Genomic DNA, 19,361 nt, shown 5'->3' with positions numbered 1-19,361 from the left:
CGTAAAACTGTCAAGTGGTAACACATCACAATGGTGTCAGTCCAAAGAGCTGGATAACATACCGCTTTAAACTGTTGTAATGTCAGAGTATGTTGTGCACCAGTGAGAGAGTGCTAGTGATTTACATCAGGACCAAAACAGGAAATCTGAATTAGTTTGAAAAAAAATACATCTATGGCATTTGTATTATGGAGCAAAATAAAAACCAATGAAAGAGAGGTTGGAAAATGACAGGCATGGTGGATGAAAGGACATCTCAGAGCTGTTGGGTGGTGGTGGGGGGGCATCACATCAAACAGATTTGGAACCACAGAGCTTAGAAGCATCAACTGGGATCAGTGAGGCTCTCACAAATAAATTAAGACATAGATATAAAAAGTTTCTTATTTACATCAGCTTACATATATATATATCATGATGTCACAAGGTACAAAGTCTTAATTAATATATGTAGATAACAGATCAAAATAAAAAGGAGGTTTGGATACAGCTCATAACCTACACCAAAGAAACACAATTGACTTGTGGCCAATGGGAGCTGCTGAAGGTGGTTTTGATGTCTCGGAGACAGCTTCATATGATGGAAAGCTACACTGATGGTGTGACTCCGAGCCTGGGGGAGGGTCATCACAGGAGGAGGAAGAGGGAGATGCAGAAAGGGATGGGGGGGGGATTAGGAGGAGAAATAAGGAGAGAACACAGTCCTGTGGCCTGGCAAGCCTTTCAGCACGGCTACCTCCAGATGCATGATGTGCCTTACATCTCAGTCAGGCTTTTTCATTTTTTCCCCCATCTTTCCACTACCGACAGGCATGTGTGGGATGAATTAAGAGGAGTAGCTCACTTACCCATTATGTTTGAGTTCACAAAAGGTGTTGGGGACAATCCTTCATGGGACACTAATCGACTGTCGCTCAAATGATCGCTGTAATGAGGGCTGTCTGCGAAACCCTGAGGGAAAACATCAGAATATCAAGCACATTAGTGAGCAACTTCAGTAACTGTGTGGTGCAGCATACTGCTAATTAGTAAGAGGAGAACACAAGTGGTCATTTATGCCAGTAAACTATCTGTGATCGTTTAAAAAAATTGAGTGTGTCAAGAAAAGATCCAGCAGTGACAGTGGTTGGCAACCTTAAATACTTTTCTGTAGGTTTTATCTCAGTCTAACAAATACACCACTGTTGTTTGAGCACCTGTTCATGCACGGCTAAAACGATAATGGTGGAAGTGGTTATGATAAACGACAGAGTTAGCGTTAGATTTTTGCTTTTTCAATTTTTATTCCATCATGGCAATTACTGTTCATAATATAATGTGTTTTTAAATGGCATCTACTATCATTTTAACCTCTTTCATACATCAGCACAATATCAAATGATTGTGATGGTTTTTCTGAGGTTCTCCATGTGTTTCCTGTTCATGCAAAACCTTATTTTTCCAAACCCAGCTCTTTAAAAAAAAAAGAGGGGAAAATATGTCATCTTGTTGCAAATTTAAATAACTGGCCAAGAATTCCACAGTCTGTGCATCTCGCATTATCAGCAATATGTATAAAAAAGGACTGTATTTGGAAGTTTGTTCAGAAAAAAGCGTGTAATTGTGTTTATCTTTATTCATTTTACCGTTTACTCTAGATTCTAAGAGGTTTTTGCACCATATCGCGCACGTGGATGCTACAAAGACCATGTTTAATAGAAGAGGAAGACATAGAGAGATGCACTCCTACATTATTTCCAGGTACCTGCAGCTTACGAAAATTGGCTTTTTTTCCCTGCCGCTTCACAGCGCCTTTTTATGACAGTTATCAGCTTCAGGGGCTTTGGTCTAAATATCGGTCACAGTGTGGTTCTGGAAAACTTGGGGTCCCACGTAATAAAAGATTCTCTGTTACAGTGTTAATCCCAAACCCTAGAAAAATCCTCCTGCGCTCCAGTCACATACCAAACTACATTAACTCCCAGCAGACGGTCCACGCAGCAGGAGCTATTTTCACCAACTCCTACCCTTTGCATTTAACATATAGTAAAAAAAAAAAAAAAGAAAGTTAATCTTATTATCTATCTTTTTGTGTGAGTGGATGGCGATGGAGTAAATTCAAAGGCAGTGGAGTGCTGTGCTGCATTGAGGGATTCCCTGTTGTGCTCCTGCCAGGCTGCACACACTGTAAATCACACCGTGAACCGACTCAATGACAACAACACCCCCGAGAGAAGCTCTCAGCTCACTGCTACACACAAACAGACTTACACGTACAGTGCTGAACTAAGCAAGCGACATGAATAAATAAATATTTGCTTCAAAATGTTCACCTCGAGGAATAGAATGATTTGGGAAAGTTTAAATAAGAAGATTGACACTACTTCCGTATTTGTCCCACAAAATCAGCTTTCGTATGTAACGACAGTTCACTTTTGTGGGATGAGATTGCAACGGTTTGTGTGCCAATGGAAGTGAGCGCACACAGTTGCTTAAATCCCTTTCTTTAACTACACAATGCATAAGGCTAAGTGCTGAGAAGAGAACGACGAATTCAGCCGCCTCTCCGGTGAGTCTCTCATTCAACTGAAAGAATCCACCGTCTCTGACTGTAGCTGGTGACCACGATCCGTGTTCTGTTCTGCAGCCTCTATGAACGTGGAGCTGCAAAGCGTGAGTCAGATCGTCACCTGCTTGCATGTGGAGTTGTCCTCAAGAACTTGTGCCACAAGTTGCAGTTGTGAGACTCACTGGAGAGGCGACCAGCCTGCAGGAAGGGAGACGTGTGGCCGGATTAGCCAGAGCTAACTACTTAGCAGCCATTGAACCGTAAAAACAAATATTGTGGTGGGCCTCCACGAATCATCAAAAGTATGGAAAACACTGCTGCACGTGGGTCCTATCTTATCAATAAAGAATTAAAATTTAGAAAAATGCCAAAATAGGTTTTAAATTCTATTCTGAAAGAATTACAAAAAGATCATAATAAAAACATTAATAAAATAAAATAAAGGACTATAAAGAAAGCCAATATAGCAACCTGTAACTTCCTAGATTCTCAGCTGGTTGCCAGGCAACTACTTCCAGCCAAAACACAATCTGACACGCAATTCTCTGCTAAATGGGAAGTTTTCGCTTTTACATTAAAAGATATATAACTTGGAGACAGCCTAAAGGCCAGTGCACACAGTCTCGGCCGTTCCAAATAACAGATGACCAACATGAAAGAATCGTAGTAATGTCTTTGATAGTGGCAAAAAATGTTGTCTCTACGCTGAATAGTCAGAGGAGTTCAAAGACCCTCATTGACATGGCCTTGCGACCAAAGATAAACGGAATGAACATATCATGAAATGACGTGTTGATCATCGTGATGGTGGCAAAACAGACCTTAACAGTGTCGATGGAAGCTCAGTGAGATAAATGTCACTTGTGGACTTCGAACAAAGGACCAAATCTGCTTGAGTTAGCGGCAGAACTCTTGTCTGTCGGATGCTTCTTCCAGCTCACATGACGACCGCACAGAGAACGACGCAAAGAAAATACCAGAGGATTTACAACGTCGAAGTGAGTAGCAAAGTAGTAGACATGTTGATGCACATCTCGGTGAACAATGCGGGGATTCTTCTTCGGTCTGTTGGCTCGTCAAACTTACTTTGTGTTAACGTGACGTTCTGAATCCATCTTGCTCCTCACAGTCGCCTCCTACATGATTCAGCAAGTATCACGATAGTACAGTCGGCACAAATTCAATTTATAAGATTCCTTCTGATAGAGTGTGGCTAAAGTCGCACAGTGCAGAGCTGCTTTCAGAGAGAGCTGTTTAACTTAACAGTGAGCAGGTATCGATCTCATCATCGAACGCTGTCTGAGCAAAAGGTTACGAATGAAATGAATTGTCATAAAGCATTTGGAATAGTTTCATCACTCAGAAATGAGGCTGCCTTTGACTGCCATGAAATCACAGCTAAGAGGGTCTGTCAGCGGGGCAGGGAAAAGGCGAGAGATGATGGTAAAACCAGCTTCACTGGGTGCCTGGGATTGTATGTTCTTCAATGCAACCAGACTGTTTGCTCCTCTGAGTCTGTTAGATCATCAATCACAGGTCCCTCATCATTCCCCAAATACTTGTGGCCTACATCTATCTAAGACACTAACATACGCTGTCATCGCTGCCACAGGGCGACATTAGCACTCTTGGCTAAATAGCTGTCAGATCACTATGGCAGCAAGCGGGCTGTGGCTCACGCCTTGCTCTCCATTCACTCACCACACCATTAACAGAGTCATTTTTCCACACACTGGATTGCATCCCAGGTGAATGTGGGGCTGCATGCGGCTGCTGGGGAAGTGATGATATGGTCATGATGGATGCTTGTGGGGTTGAGTATCAATTGGTGCGGGGCACTGGGGAAGAGGGGGTTGTCGCGCTGTGGCGGTGGTCACAGCCCTGCCTGTCAGACCGCCAGCCTACAGACACAGCTAACGGGGATACAGCGGCTGGCTGCGGGCCAAGGTCAGCTCGACAGGGCTCAGGACTCTTCACAGTCGACTGATCACACATTCATAGAGCACCGGCTCAGACAAGCTCAGGGACAAGACCGAATTCCCTTTGTAACAGGCTGATAGATGAGGCACGCAGAATCTCTTCCAAGATTCTTGGACAGATTTAGTGAATGAGGCATAAATTGGGAAATTCTCAAGTAACAGCTTCGTTTTCTTTAATCAATAATCGCCACACTGTCTTTCAACACTGTAGTGAAATGGAAAAATAGCAGCTCCTGAAAACACCTACTTTCCACAGGCAAATCTATTCAGAAAAGAATAACAGTTTGTTCCATGGTGCAGCTTTGTTGGTATCCCTGCTTTTCAATTTCAAGGAAAAGTAGAAAACTACAAGATGGTCCTGACAGCACATAGACACGTCTGCACATATTCAACGCTCGTAAGCACATAAATTATGCTTTAACTTACAATGGTCCATTAAGATTTGTGTTGCTGGGATGATTCGATGATCATTTGTATTTACACGTGAAAATCTCAGCCTCGACCTCTTACTTTTTCCAAGATGGCTTCTGATCAAACAATTAGGAATGAAAAAAATGAGGAGGGTTAAAACTTTTAATGGCATCACTTGCTTCTTTTTGGTGGTGTCTCGGGTGTACTGTAGCTCTGGTGTTCCTTGGTGATCATCTGGGGTTTTTTTTCACTCCTACAAGCGTCAGTAGAAGGCATATTGACACGTTGAGTGAGTTGAGAACCTCTGCTCACGCTTTTACGCTTGTAAAAAGGTGGCCTTGGTTAAATGAACAGGTAACTCAAACATTATCTCTAGAGCCTATATTATCATTCTGTTAATTCTTTATTCATTTTGAGCTATTCGTAAAAAAAAAAAAAGAATCATTATCAAAGAATCATTAAAGGCAACATATGAATGATGGTGTTCTGGGTATAAAACAATAATTATTGAAGAAAAAATTAGAAAATATTCCATACAAACAAATAATGTAATCATGTGGATTAGCATAGTGCACAGCTTTCATTTACTAGCAAATTTAATAAAAGAGACATGAATCATTTAAATGGGTCTCTCGTTCCTAAGTGTTATTCAGTACATATTGAACGGGTGTGCCCTCAAAGGAAAAGATACTATAAGTAACAATAAGAGCAATAAATCAGTTGCACTACAGTTGGTTTGGTAAATAAGAACTGCACATGATCCCAGACGGGGTTTGTTGTACGGCTGATATGGCTGCACAACGATAGCAACACCATCACCTCCATCAGCTGAGGAGGGCTTTAACATGTTGGACCACAGTTTAGAGTCTTGTTCGAGGAATGTAGCAGGAAATAAATACGCACAATTTTCATGTCAGTTCAAGTAGTTTTTTTCGCTTGAGGGGGTAATATATCGGTATCCGGGGTTTCCCACACAATGTAAATGTCCAGGGAAGCTGCCCAGTTATATTTGACAAACCACCTACTTGTTAGTGCTTCGATTCAGCCCCCCGCGGTACATCAGCCCCCGCCTGCGTCATGCGACCGCGCCGGATAAATCCCGGTAGAAACTCTTGCTACTGTCGCCCCTGTTGGTTTAGCCACTTTTAAACCTCTTTTTGGAAACTTGTCTACAAAAAAGAAACCAGCAAAGCAATGCGGAAACATTTCACATCAAGATAAATTACTTTCTGTGCAAGACTATCTGTCCCTGGCACTGCTCTGCTGTGCTTTAAGCAATGACACAGAGACCTCATGTCACCTCATTACAGATGAAAATACAGACTAACATGTGACCGCAGCCTGTTCAGTAAGAGACAAATGAACATGGACCGCGCAGTAGCTAAAAAGGTATTCTGTTACAACCTAAATGACGATGGATGAAAATCTAAAAAAGCAAAAAGCATCCTGTGATTGTAAGTTAACACTGTAATATACGCCTCGCCCCTCCATCTCCACCCCCGCTTTAACACCGCCACATGTATGTCTTTCAGTGGGAAACGCAGGTGACGCCACAGGAAGTTGATCAAAACAAGCTGGAAAATATACGACATACGACACATCGTCCAAACTAGAATATTGTTCAACTACAATGAAGAGCACGTTCAATTTGACACGCTGAGCAGAAGCTTTTATCCACAGAAACTTACAGGTGAGGAACATCGTGCACAAGATTTCTTTATCTGTACAAATGAAGTACGTTTCAAAAACTCTGGACAACACATACAAACAAAGCTTTACACACCATCGAGGACTCCTTATTGACCACACACATTTTTAATAGTCATTATTTGATAGCAACAAACATCATTGATAGGAATGCTAATGTTCTCTGGATCTTATTCTGTCACCATTCAAGGTCAGCTACGTTTATACATGGGTGTGATGGGAATACTAAACCATCCAAACTGGTTGAACAGATCGTTGTAGTATACTGATATTTATGAGAAATTCTACTCCTGTGTGGGATATGGCATCCTATGGGCTGTGCTGTCAAATGTGTATCAGTACAAGGTGTTTGTGCAGCTGTGTGTGAGCGTCTGCACGCAGGCCTTATGGATGTGCAAACAGCTGTCTGCTGGCTGACGCTCTGCCTTCTAATGTCAGAATCACTCATTTATATGCACCTGGAGCAAAGATATCTCAAGCGACTCTGTCTTCTAATTCAAATCAAGCTGGCTATGCTACCATCGCCTGTAGATGTTCATTCGGGAAGGGCACAGAGAAATAAACAAGGTAACGCAGCCCGAGTGGCTCTGACATTTGGCTCAATTCTAATAGAAAGTGACAGGAGATTGACATTAAGCGAAATTCATACAGGGCATCCAGAACAAAGAGGGAGACGTTCACACTTGCTCACACAAGAAGTGAGACGTCCTCACTTAAAGAAGACAAAGAGACGCAGTTTGAAGATGTCAGATACATGTGTGGGTCTTATATATCATCATCATCATCATCATCATACAAACACATCCCTCTTGGAAATACAATGAGGACACTTTTTCTTGTGTGAATAACAACCCGTTACACATTGACAAATAATAAATTAAACTTTATGACTACCACACATTTCTTAGTTCATGCCAATGATTTCCAGAGATCCATTCAAATTCAAAGAAATTCAAATGAAATTGTACATACAGTTGTGATCAACGCATAGTACACAGTCTGAATCGCACAGATGCACGGGGACTGACCTTCCTTTTACGGAGCAAAGGACTAGTTATTAGTCACTGGCTCGTTTCAGTAAGTCAACCAGAAACCTGTGCTCGTCCTGAGCTTTAGCAGCTTCAACTCCTATTCAAAGCTGTAATAATTTGTCAGTTAATCAGCAGTTGGCCACAAGGCAAATAATTTGCCATTCAAACTGATTAACCACTGCAGGAAGTTTCCAAACAAGAAGCTCGAGTTAGAGGATTTACTTGTTTTCCAACGGCACCTTGATAAATAATGAAAATATAGACTAACACTGAAACTTTTATTTTAGTTTCATAGTAGCCATAAGATGGGATTGATTCAATGTAAGTGTGTTACAAATGAAGAAAGAATTAGAGAGCATATGTTCAAATAATTAGCATATATTATGACACCACTTCCTCCACATCGCATCACCGTAACTAGGAAAAGGTGTAAAGTTACTATGTTACTGGAGCTGAAAGAAAATCTAATATTCAGGCCATAAAAACAGTCACGATAACTTTGCTTTTGGGTGAAGCATCAACAAAAAAAAACCTCGGTTACAACAGCGTGACAAGAAGTTTAATAACATGAGACTTTGATCATCGTGTTACCCATAAACTAAATAACAGATGGAGTTTGATCAAAGAAAAAAAAAATCTATTTCATCAGCCGTGAGACCACTCTCCAATCCTTTTGGTCACAGAGAAATATGTCTATTATAGGTCAAAGGACAGGACTGGCTCTGCGATAAGGTGACACAAAGACATTGTGCATTCAACACTTTGATGTAATGAGTGTTAAATGATGTGCTGTGGAGCAGAAAGGCCACTCAGAGGCATTACATTGTGGGTCATCTTACCCGGGAGGACTCATAGGAAGGACTGGACTCGCCACCTGGGGCCCAAGACGCTTGGTTGGTCCGCTCGTCCAAACCTGTCAGAAAAGGAGACGCGCAGCTCAGTCAGCAAGTCACGATTACTGGCATAGTTCAATGTACATGTGGAAGAATCTGTATCCAAGCCCTCTCACACGCAAACACCACAGCAGTGTGACGAAGACAAAGCCGGCCGTTTATATGCATAAATCTGCAGTTTAACTCTGCTCGTGTTTGACAGAATATCTCCTCGTCACGATCACATCACTTCAAAAGAGATGCCGCATCTCTTTCAGCCTGAGCCTTCTGTGCAGAGGGATAATCCAACATTTATTCAGGTTCCCCCCGAAATGCTGTGTTGCAACGGGCAACCAAGAGGAAAAATGTCCTTTTAAGTAAATGTCAGAATATGTTGAAGCACTTCATGATTAATGAACAGAAAATTAACCTTTATGGTCCACAGTATGAAAAAAAAAAAGGGGAAAATGCTTCTTTACCTCCTCACGGCAAGAATGATAACAACTGATGGCTTTTTGTTTTCCTTTGAAAATGCTTGAGATAGTAATAGTTTCCAAATTAGAGTAAAGTAATGAAATAATGCTGCTCACTTTGAGCATTATAGAGCTAATTCCAGTGGGAGAGACGGCTCAGGCAGACGTAAGAGTGGGACACTTCAGGGTTAAAATGAAGCTGATCCAGTCAACCTTCAGCAAAACTTCCACACATGCAACATTTCGCTGCTCCGGCCACTTATATCTGCTTTATGTGTTGTTTGTCTTGTTTCTTTTTGACATAAATTAAACATCTTTGGGTTTACGGACAGTTGGTTCGACAAAATGAGACGTCAAATCTTTTGACATTTTACCAATAAATAGAAATAAATGAAGGATTTTTCTGAATGAAATATGATCTATTTATGAATATTACTTGATGAAAATAAGTGGAGGACGGTTAATTGAAGCCAGCGTCTCGGCATCACATTACGTAACCTTCCACTGAGAAAAAAACACTTCACCGTCCTTTATTTTATCAGGATTTGTCTCCTAAATACTGTCAAATTCCTGAAAATCACATGCGCAGCCTGCATACAAATGGCCAATTGGAAGCTTAATCAAAAAGGCAAAAAGATTAGAATTATTTCTGACTGGTTATGATTTTGACTGACATCTTACGCCGAGTTAATCCTGATCATAGATGCAATGAAGCCTCACTGATCGCTGGCATGGTAGAGCTGCTGTTTTTTTACCCCAACTATGTCTTCTCCATCTTGAAATTAATTAAAAAAAACTTTCTGATATCTTTAAAAGTTACAAGTTCCAATGTGTTTCACTTCAAATGCATCGATGTCATATTGGTTCGTACGTTCTTAATGCAACAAGAGGCGACAACTTTCCAATTATGCGTATACCAAGCTAAACAGCTGAGAACTGAAGCAAGATATAAAAAAGCATTCCCTCGATTTACTAAAAAACCTCGATGTTTCAAGCAGATAAACACATAAATCAATAATGCCAACCAAACTGTCAAGCGAGACCATCTGGCATATGTTGAAAAACAGAATATCTGGTCTTTACAATCAAATTTATGTGATGCAGTCATTAACAAATATTTGAAACCTTGATTTTTCTCGCCGTTTGAAACAATATTGTGTTGCAGTAATGGCAAAAGCCTCCACAACAAACCCATAGCTGCAGAGCCAGTGAAACATCAACATTCTTCAAGTTATTGATTGTCCCTGTTGTAATTCCATCTGTCTCAGTAAAATGCATTTGTTCAATTTCAACTTCAAATAAAGGGAATCAGAAAGAAATGTGGATGCCTGTGAAAAAAAATAAAATAAACCAAATTGTTCAATATTACTATGTTTCGCCAAGATGCCTCCATGCAGCAAGAATATCTCATCAAAGATTCAGAAAGTTGTTTGTTCACGTGTGTTATTCAAAGCAGAAGTTAATTATGCACAGCAAGGGGAACAAATAACAAGACTAAAGCAGATCAAAATGTGTTCAGTCATCTTCTGAGTCACCAACATCAAAGTGAAGCTTTGCAAGCAGCCACATGTAATGTGTACATTTAACCCTCTGCAGTTCGAGCCAACTCTGCGGTCATCATAGTTTATAATCCAAAACAACGGGTTTTTTGGTGTGACGGAAAAAACCATAAAGAGGCGGAATTGTAAAGTTAAAAGACATGTTATATTGATGAATGTTAGCTTAGTTCTGGTTGGTAATTTTGGGGGCAATTATCATCGTCACTTTTTCGCTTGTGAATCTAATTATATACTTAAGCAAAAAGTCAGCGGCGTGGCTCTAACCAGAAATCATGCTCCGCTGAGCAGAGCTCTCGATAAGTTTCATCCTGACAAACATGATGCTTTGCTGTCTGCACACATTAGGTTCATTTCCTCTTCTTCGGTGGCTTTATGGAAACACCACTTAGTTAATTTTGTCTCACTTTCATCATGGCTCTTTTTCTCGCATCTTTACTGCGATACTTGCATGCAACCATGCGATCGTTCCATTAACAAAACTATGCAAAGAGGGGCCTGTGACAGAAACTTAGTCAATAGTTTTATAGAAACTGAGAGGGTGAGTAGACGATCGGTGCTGCTGGTCAAATTCACTTGATCAATTTATCATTAAGGTGTTAACATGATGCAAAGGAGGAAAGACATCAGCAGTGACCTCAGAGAAGCCGTTGTTGCTGCCTATCAATCTATCATTGTTATTCAAAAGTGAAGAACATTAGATGTGAATGAAGTCGCTGATCCACCCTGGAGTGGACAATCCAGTCCCAAGTTCAGACTGTGCCACGCTCTTAAAAAGTCATCTAAAGATGTTAAAGTTCATGACAGCACAATTAGAAAAAGGCTGGACCGGCGCAGCTTGCTTGGAGAAAACTAAACGCAGCATATCAGCACAAACACCTCAGACCAACTGTCAAGCACGGTGGTGGAGGGCTAATGATCTGGATACTTTGCACCCACCATGAGCTCCTTTCGTAAACCAAAGTATTCTAGAGTCAGGTGTGATGCCATTGGTCCATCAGCTAAGTTTGGATGAAACTGGGCCATGCAAGAACGATTCCAAAAACACCAGAAAATCTACAGCAGACTTGCTGAAAGATGAAAAAAGAAGAAAAAAAAGCTAGATGTTATTGAAATGACTCAGTAAAAGTCCAAACCTCGGCCTGACTGCAATGCTGTGGTTGAACCTTAAGAAAACAAAGAAAGGCCTCCAACCCTCAATGAACTGAAACAAAGAAGAGTGGGAAAAAAATCCCTCCACAATAATGAAAGACACTTATTATCTCATACAGAAAACAATCCCGTCAAGTCACTGCTGCTTAAGATGGTTTAACAAGTTATTGAATTATGTGTTCGTCTTAAGTTTTTCACACTCTGCTGCAGCTTTTTGCTTTAGATAAATAATGACGCATGTCAGGAGGTTGTATTTCCCTAAATTTAAAATCTGGTATAGATTATATAGATATAGACATTTTTTATCATTTCCCCGGATGTAAAACCTTTTGCACCGGACTGTAACTGACTGAATAACTCCTGTATGTAGATAATATAACTTTTTTTAACCCAACTGAGGCCTTTTACACTGACTGCAATAGCGGCTTTTGCCGCCTGGTCCGGTGGTTGCCATCCTCTCTGATTACCATCTCCTACAACGGCTCGAGGGAACCTTCTCTTGTCAGGGCACACACACAAACACAGTGAGATCACTCACTGATACAAAAGGTTAAAGGACAGAAGTATAATGAATTACTAGAAGCACTGCTGCACTATTGTTAGTACTTTCAAGCAAATGTGCTCGACATCCTACAACAGATGTTTATTTTCTCTTTTCACACACACACACACAGAGTGTGTCTAACTTATCTCAGCAATCAGAGAAGCAGCCCCAAATGTGACCATAGGAGCACTAAACTGCAGGAAGAAAAGGCTCAATTTGCTTCGTCATCAATTTCGAACAAAGTCTAATCTAAAAAAAATTCAATTTCCTGAGAACCTGTGGTGAGAACGTTGTAATGGAGACCTGACAGAGTAAACACAGAGGTTGGCTACCAAAACTGACTGCCTTATCGCCTCTGCTGGGCCATTCATAAGCAGCTGCACCCTCCCCAAACCCCTGATTCAGGGAAAACGGAGAGACTGAGAAGTTTTCTGTGTAAATGGGTTAAAAAAAAAGCTTCATTTAAGAGACTTTAAATATTTCTGATTGTGAAAATGCAACCAGGCTGAGGCATTGCTAAGTTTCTGCTTAATAATCCACAAGGGAAAAAAAAAACACCCAAATGTCAGCTTGTCAGTAACAATTTCAGCATCCGATCAATAAACTGAAACTGACTTAATGTTTTCATTTAGCATAATGGATTTTTGTGTAGAAAAAAAAAGCTGTCAGACTAATACACTTCTGTTCTTTATTGTTGCCGATACAGATTAATAAACACATAGCAGTCAGACTAACGACCCGACTCAATCTGTTTCCACAAACTTGCCAACGTTTACGTCTTTATTTATCTGTAAACTCAATTTGAAGTTTTATCTGAAAGGCAGACGGAAAAAGAAATAAATCCCAATCAAACAGGCTCTAATAAACAGAGAAAAGCAGCGTGAGAAAGCAGCTGTAAAATAGTCAAACGCAATATCATTTTTGGAGATATTCATGCCGAAAAACACACGGCCGCAGCCTTAAAGACGCCAATCAGACCCACACAAAGGAAGCAACACATGAAACTGAACATTTAAACACTGAGGAGACAGAGGGAAGTAGAACAAAAAGCAGAAACCCAACGGATGATTTAATATTCTCCCGCCGTTAAGAGACTCTTACACATCATTAAGTTCATTCAGACGCACCGCTCAGCTTCATCTATGGACAGCTGAGTTTGACTGAGAAATCCATGTAATCCAGTCCTGGGGCTGAATTCCTCCTGTCACTCAAAAAAAAATAAACATGCACAAAGGGGTGTAAAGGAAAGCTTACAGCCTTCTTAAAAAAAAACAAAACACGAAAAGCGTCTGTTTTAAGGATTTTATCGGCCTTATTCTCAGCACAAATAGTAAGGCTTCTGCGACCCCATAAGGAATCAAATGATCCCTACATACAAAGGCACGGTCAGATTCCATCTGGACAATAAAACCAGAGGTTTGCAACAGGTTCAGCGATCCCGCGAGTTACAACTAACTGTTGGATTTCACCGAGCCCGGCTTCATCACAGTCTGCCTGCAACGAGAGCCGACTGTGCCCACTTAAGACGATGCTTGTGTTTCCACCAGACACGCGTTTCAAAAGCGTCCATAAAAGCCTCTCCCGGCTCCACTGAAAATATAAGCCTTGCATGTTTTTGATAGAAGCTGCATCAAACAGATGAGCCGAATGGGGAAACTAGATACGGGAACTGGAGAGAAAAGCCAGTCGAATTTGAAAAGAAGAAAACTCCGCGAGGAACTCGTGACCGCATGTCACAAAACTACATCAACACAGCCAAGAGGGACCGGGCCAGACAATAAGAGCGTTTTCACCAGGGACGACGGGAAAGTAAATGGCTCCAACGATCCCTCTGAAGGGAGAAAAAAAAACGCTGAACGGATAAGACACGGAATCAACTGAAGGAGTTTTTGGGATGGGGATCAAAAACCGCTCTGCTTCCAAAACACTCGTGTAGTGGTATGAAGCTTCTTAAACAAAACCAGGTCAATGACAAGACATTATAGGTCTATGGCCCAGGAAACGGTGATCACAGTGTTCATTTCTCACAACATCTTCAATCGAGAATAACTGCCAAACTCCAAGTGACAGCACTCGCTAAGAAACAATGTGAACTATGGTGACTGTATCAGGCTTTTTATTGGGCAGTCAGGTGGTATTTGACTTTTTAAACACACACTCAATTAAGACATTAATTCCGGTAGAACTTCATTGTTTTCTGAAGCTATCTTTAGATTTCAGGCTCATCACGCCTGATCTATGAGGCAGACTGTCCGCGCTGTAATATGAAAGTAATCACATTATCGAGTAAGAAGACCTATCAAATCCAATATGAATTGCATTTCAAACCACTTCCACATGTGGTTTGCATCTGATTCATAATTAATTGATGTAGGAAGCGGGTGTGTTGCTAATCAAATGGACTAGTTTGACTGGCTGAATCTGTCTTGGTAGAACAGATATTTGCTGAAGCTGCCAAATATGATCTCTGGAAAGGATTCAAAACAGTGTTTCATTATGTTTACATTTGAATTCTGTTAACAAGCATCTTCTAATGAATCGTTCGATCATCCTGAGAACTGATCCGTGCTGACTGCAGGCCAGGCTCTCTTGCTTTGTTTAAAACCCAAAACCGAACACAAAGCGCCGCTCTTTGTGGCTGTGGTCAGCAGTGAAAAACATGTGACGTTGGGGTCCAACCGACTTCACAAACCAACAAGCAGCTCGTCACAGCCGACAAACGCAGTGCTGTACACAGCTAAATAAAAATTACCCAGCCCCGGTACGGGTTAAAGAGTCAATGGCCCCATCAGATTTGCATCCTCGACACAGCTGGAGGGGAGAAAAGATGAATCTCCGTTAGAGCCACTTTAGCTATTTTTTTTTTCCCCCAATCCATCTTTCTCTGGCACACTTTTGAAGAGTCTCGCCTGTCCCACTCTACCTCAATTATCTGGCAATGCCCAGCTGAGATGCAATAATCCAAACCCTCATTCCCTGCAATTTCCACACTTGTGTCTGCACACTCACTTGCCTTAAGTTCACGATCACTTATGTAGGTGCTTCTTCCCCCACCTTGAGGATCTGAGAGACGTGAGCTCTGACTGTAGGCTGAAGGAAGGAGGGATTTACCCAATATGCGCCTTCAGTAGAGGAATATTTCAATCAAAATGTATTCAGATTCAATCTAATTTTAGCCTCCTGAAATTGGACTCCACTCCAAGTTCACGTGATGTAGAAATGCATGAGAGATTGCGTGCGTTTTCTGTCCTTTTTGCTCCATAAACACACAAAATGCACAAATCAAAACGAAATGCCTCCTTCCTGCTCGTCTGATGCGAAGCTCACTTTGTGGTTGATCTTATCCACAAAGCCAAATTGTGAATTGTGTGAAAGCCAAATACATCTTTAACATCTGCATTTCCCTTATTATAGAATGCATCCACGTCATCTGCACGAAACCGCACGAAAGAATTACTGTCAGACAAAAAAAATGAGCCTGTTTGTAACGGCTGCTTCATAAAATAAGTCATTACGGTTTAAGTTGCTGACATCAAGGCACAGATACACTATACACCGTAATTGAAATCAAAGTGAGTTTGTAATAGAACATAAACTACATATTTTTGGAAACTTTGCACGGGCCTGGATTTGTGCCCCGTCCCGTTCTTTTAAAGGATGAAGTCGGCGGTCAAACAACACGCAGCTCTGACAATGAGCTGTGGCTGTGACACACAGTTCTCCGGACCTCCTGACACTCTCCACATCTTTTCTGTTCCAAACAAAAAGCACCATGCTGACACCGGTCTATTTTGGAAGTCACAGGGTGCACGGCTTAGTCTAGAGGTGGCTGCCCACATGATGTCCCCGCGTTGCGTTATTAAATCATCATGGAGCAGAGCAAGGCCCTCTGTGTGAGATCATACACACTCAGGAGGTACTGCAGTCGATTCAGACTGGCCTCGAAACATCCTGCGTGTTATCCTGAAGACCGATCAACCTTCAGCAAATTAATACTCAAGAGTGCCAGAGATACAGCCTGAAAACATGTCAACCAGAGTTAAAAAATATATATATATATACAGAAAGGTAGCTTTTTATCAGGTAACTCCTGCATTAAATAGAGTGTCCCCATCAGTGTTCCACAAGAAAATACGGATTAAATCTACTGGGAATTTGGAGGGAGAAGTCGGTGTTGTGTGAACAGGAGGACGGTTTAATAACAACATCTTCAATGTTATTCTGTCGTCAGTCCGGGGGATTTCCCTGTTATTTAACGACGATCTCGGTGGAAACCTCACCACGAAGATGTGCATTTACTTGAAATCTCACAGCAGTTAAACTCCAGTTTCTTTGTTATTTGTCTTACTGAAGAGCGCGCACATAAACATCCTTCCCACTTGAATGATTAGGTATCATACAAGTCACCCTCACAGCTCCACAGTTCATGTGTGACAGCTCTGTTGTTGTTTCTTTGTCATTCCTACTCAATGTGTGTCTTTCGTTTCACAGATAACGGACTACAACGAGGCTTTGTGGATGCACACAAGACGCGCTTTCAGACGACATAATGCTCGATTGTTGACTTTCTCTAGTGGCACATCAGACAATAGATGTGCTTCAGATTAATGTCCTGTGGCATTTATAGCCACAGGAAGCGATCCAGAAGAAGGGGATCTGCACCAAACCAACTCGGACTGAGATCATTTCAACGCTCAGATATGAAAGGGGGGAAGCAAAGTGAATGTGGCAGTTTTGTAACGGGTAGAGCTGTTATGATCTGTGTCAAGCTCACCGAAATGAAAGCCAGCACCTCAACTCTCACAGAGACAATGTCTCATCATTTCATTCAACTAAACTGCAGTTCAGAGAAAAGCTCCAACACTCATATTAGCACAGACTTTCTCCAACACCCCTCACAGCAAATCCTCTCCCATCTCTGTGAACATTTCCCGCACTTGACAACACCTGATCATAACAGCCAAAACAGGCCTGCTTTATGCATTATTCATACGTCTGACAGTAACACTAAACATGATTAACATTCACTGCACTAACCGTAATGTAATCAGATCAATAAAACATTTACACATGTCTGCGGCCTAAACTGTGCTTTGTTAACATCTTTTACTGCAGCACCGCTCCACAATTCCAGGTGGAGAGCTCAGGTTTCAAGCACCAGATGTGAAGAGGGAGAGGGACCGCATCCAGGACTGTAAACTAAGACACGTTCCCCTCAGCTTGCATTCATAAATAAAGCCCAGAAACAATTCGAAACAAAGGTAGAAGACAGTAGAAAGAGATAACAGAAGATTAACAGAAGTAGGTTTGAGGGATTAAGTCCTACCTGATGCACTGAATTGACTGCTTCCAAGTGTAGTGGGCCTGTTTTTCCCTCCGCCGACAGGTGGAGAGAACATCTGAAGAGGAAAATATGGACATATAACTACAAATAAAGCAAAGACTCCCGCTGTGTAAAAGCAACTGTTCAGCTAATCCGACTCAAAGACTCTGACCGTGATTTTAAAAAAATAAATAAATCAGACTCATGGTTTATGACATATTCAGGTGATTGCAATCATGAATTATTATCAATTCTTTCCCTTCATCTGTGTAAAAACAGTTGGGTGAATCTAACAGAAATAATCTATTTTCACCAGCATTGACCATAGATGTTTAAAAGCTGGAATATCAATCACATTATCTTGTTTCTGTCCTTTCTTCATGTGTAATTTAAAGGCACCTTTTGGAGGAATTAGCCCAATACCACTCAAAAGAGAATAATGGATCCACCACCCAAACATTGTTGTAGAGTTTTGGAAAGAAAAGAAACTCTTCAAACATCAATTAAGTCTATGTTTCAACCCACAAAATTAGTGTTTCAGTGCAAGTTTATGTGCATTTTCGAACATAATTTAAGCTGAAAGCGGTATAAAATTAACAGAGCAGGACATTTATAGCATTAATGACACCACAGTTAACTGTCTACTACAATGTCATGATGAAGTCTGTTCGGTCCTCACATCTCTAAGCTCTGACGGCTGAAATGCACCAACAGGTAAGACTGAAAAACGGGTGAATCCTACCGCACTAAAATCCAGCAGGTCACTTAATTCCTTGTCTGTTCCGAGCGCGGCAATCCGCTGCTGAGGATTCATCCTTGCGATCTAGAAACCTGGAGAAAGCACAGTCCATCAGGTCACACATTAACAGCGGGGACCGGTGCCACAGGAAATGAGTGCCACGGGAGGCATTTGTTATGGATGCACAATAAAGACCCGCACTGTGAAGTAAAGTTGGCTCTGGTTTCACGCCGCAGCGACACACTGACTGCGAGCTGATGCTCGAATCTGATCAAATGACGGCGAATAATTTTGTTCGCTCAGCTTCGGGCTTTCTTTCTCTTTCGCGGGCTGATAATGAGAGATGAGTGCGGTGGTGGCAGCGCTCTGAATGGATGTCTGAGCGTGTTCAAGCCCGGACCTGCAGCATCGCGTTAGTGCAGTAACAATGTTACTCTCGACTGGGGAGACATCTGTGTGGGTCGCTGGTGAGGCTGTCACTGTCCGCGTTAACGCCAGTGATTTGTGAAGCCCACTTCCCAGGCATGTCGGTGATTCGCTGGTGTCTGAGCATAACGTTACTTAGCTAGCCGGCTAACGCTAGCCGCAGTTTGACGTTCATATGGGTTGAAAACGGCTAGCGAGCCGCAGGCAGCGAGCTGAGTCTTTGTGGACAGTAGTGCGAGGAGGACAGTGACTGAAACGGAGATTACAAACCGGCTCGAGACAGGCAACGCGGACAAAAAAATAGTGCAAGTGACAATCTCAGTCTCCAGCTCCAGAAAACAAAACGCAATGATGGTCCCTCTCAACTCCCAACTTATTCTACGGGTCCAAAAGCTTCTGGCAAACTCCCACCCATATCTTACCTGTTTTCCGATTAAAATTCCGACTAGGGTGATCTGGTGAAGAGTCGCTGCCAGACAAAACGCCACCAAGTAGCGAAATGTGGAGTAAAACAGCAATACGAGGGATAAAATCCTCTATATATATCAGTTACGAGTTTCCCTTAGGCAGACATTTTTGCTTTGCAAAAGCCTCAGCACC

At 41.7% G+C, this 19,361-nt stretch overlaps 1 protein-coding gene across 3 annotated transcripts in view; it reads right to left on the bottom strand.

Moving 5' to 3' along the window:
- The window catches only part of tcf12 (transcription factor 12), a 73,688-nt gene extending 54,327 nt beyond the window's left edge, over positions 1-19,361 (bottom strand). For all 3 annotated transcript variants that reach the window (XM_072380522.1, XM_072380523.1, XM_072380524.1), the window contains exons 1-5: positions 19,184-19,361; positions 18,339-18,427; positions 17,600-17,672; positions 8,516-8,589; positions 849-951 (exon numbers count right to left, since the gene is read on the bottom strand). In XM_072380522.1, the coding sequence (XP_072236623.1) occupies positions 849-951; positions 8,516-8,589; positions 17,600-17,672; positions 18,339-18,410 (322 nt within the window). In that variant the 5' untranslated portion in view covers positions 18,411-18,427; positions 19,184-19,361. The remainder of the gene's footprint in view (positions 1-848; positions 952-8,515; positions 8,590-17,599; positions 17,673-18,338; positions 18,428-19,183) is intronic.

Source organism: Leuresthes tenuis, unplaced genomic scaffold (genome assembly GCF_036924035.1).
Source record: "Leuresthes tenuis unplaced genomic scaffold, fLeuTen1.0.hap1 SCAF_2, whole genome shotgun sequence".
Lineage (NCBI taxonomy): Eukaryota > Metazoa > Chordata > Actinopteri > Atheriniformes > Atherinopsidae > Leuresthes > Leuresthes tenuis.
This window is presented reverse-complemented; position numbering and strand designations above follow the sequence as displayed.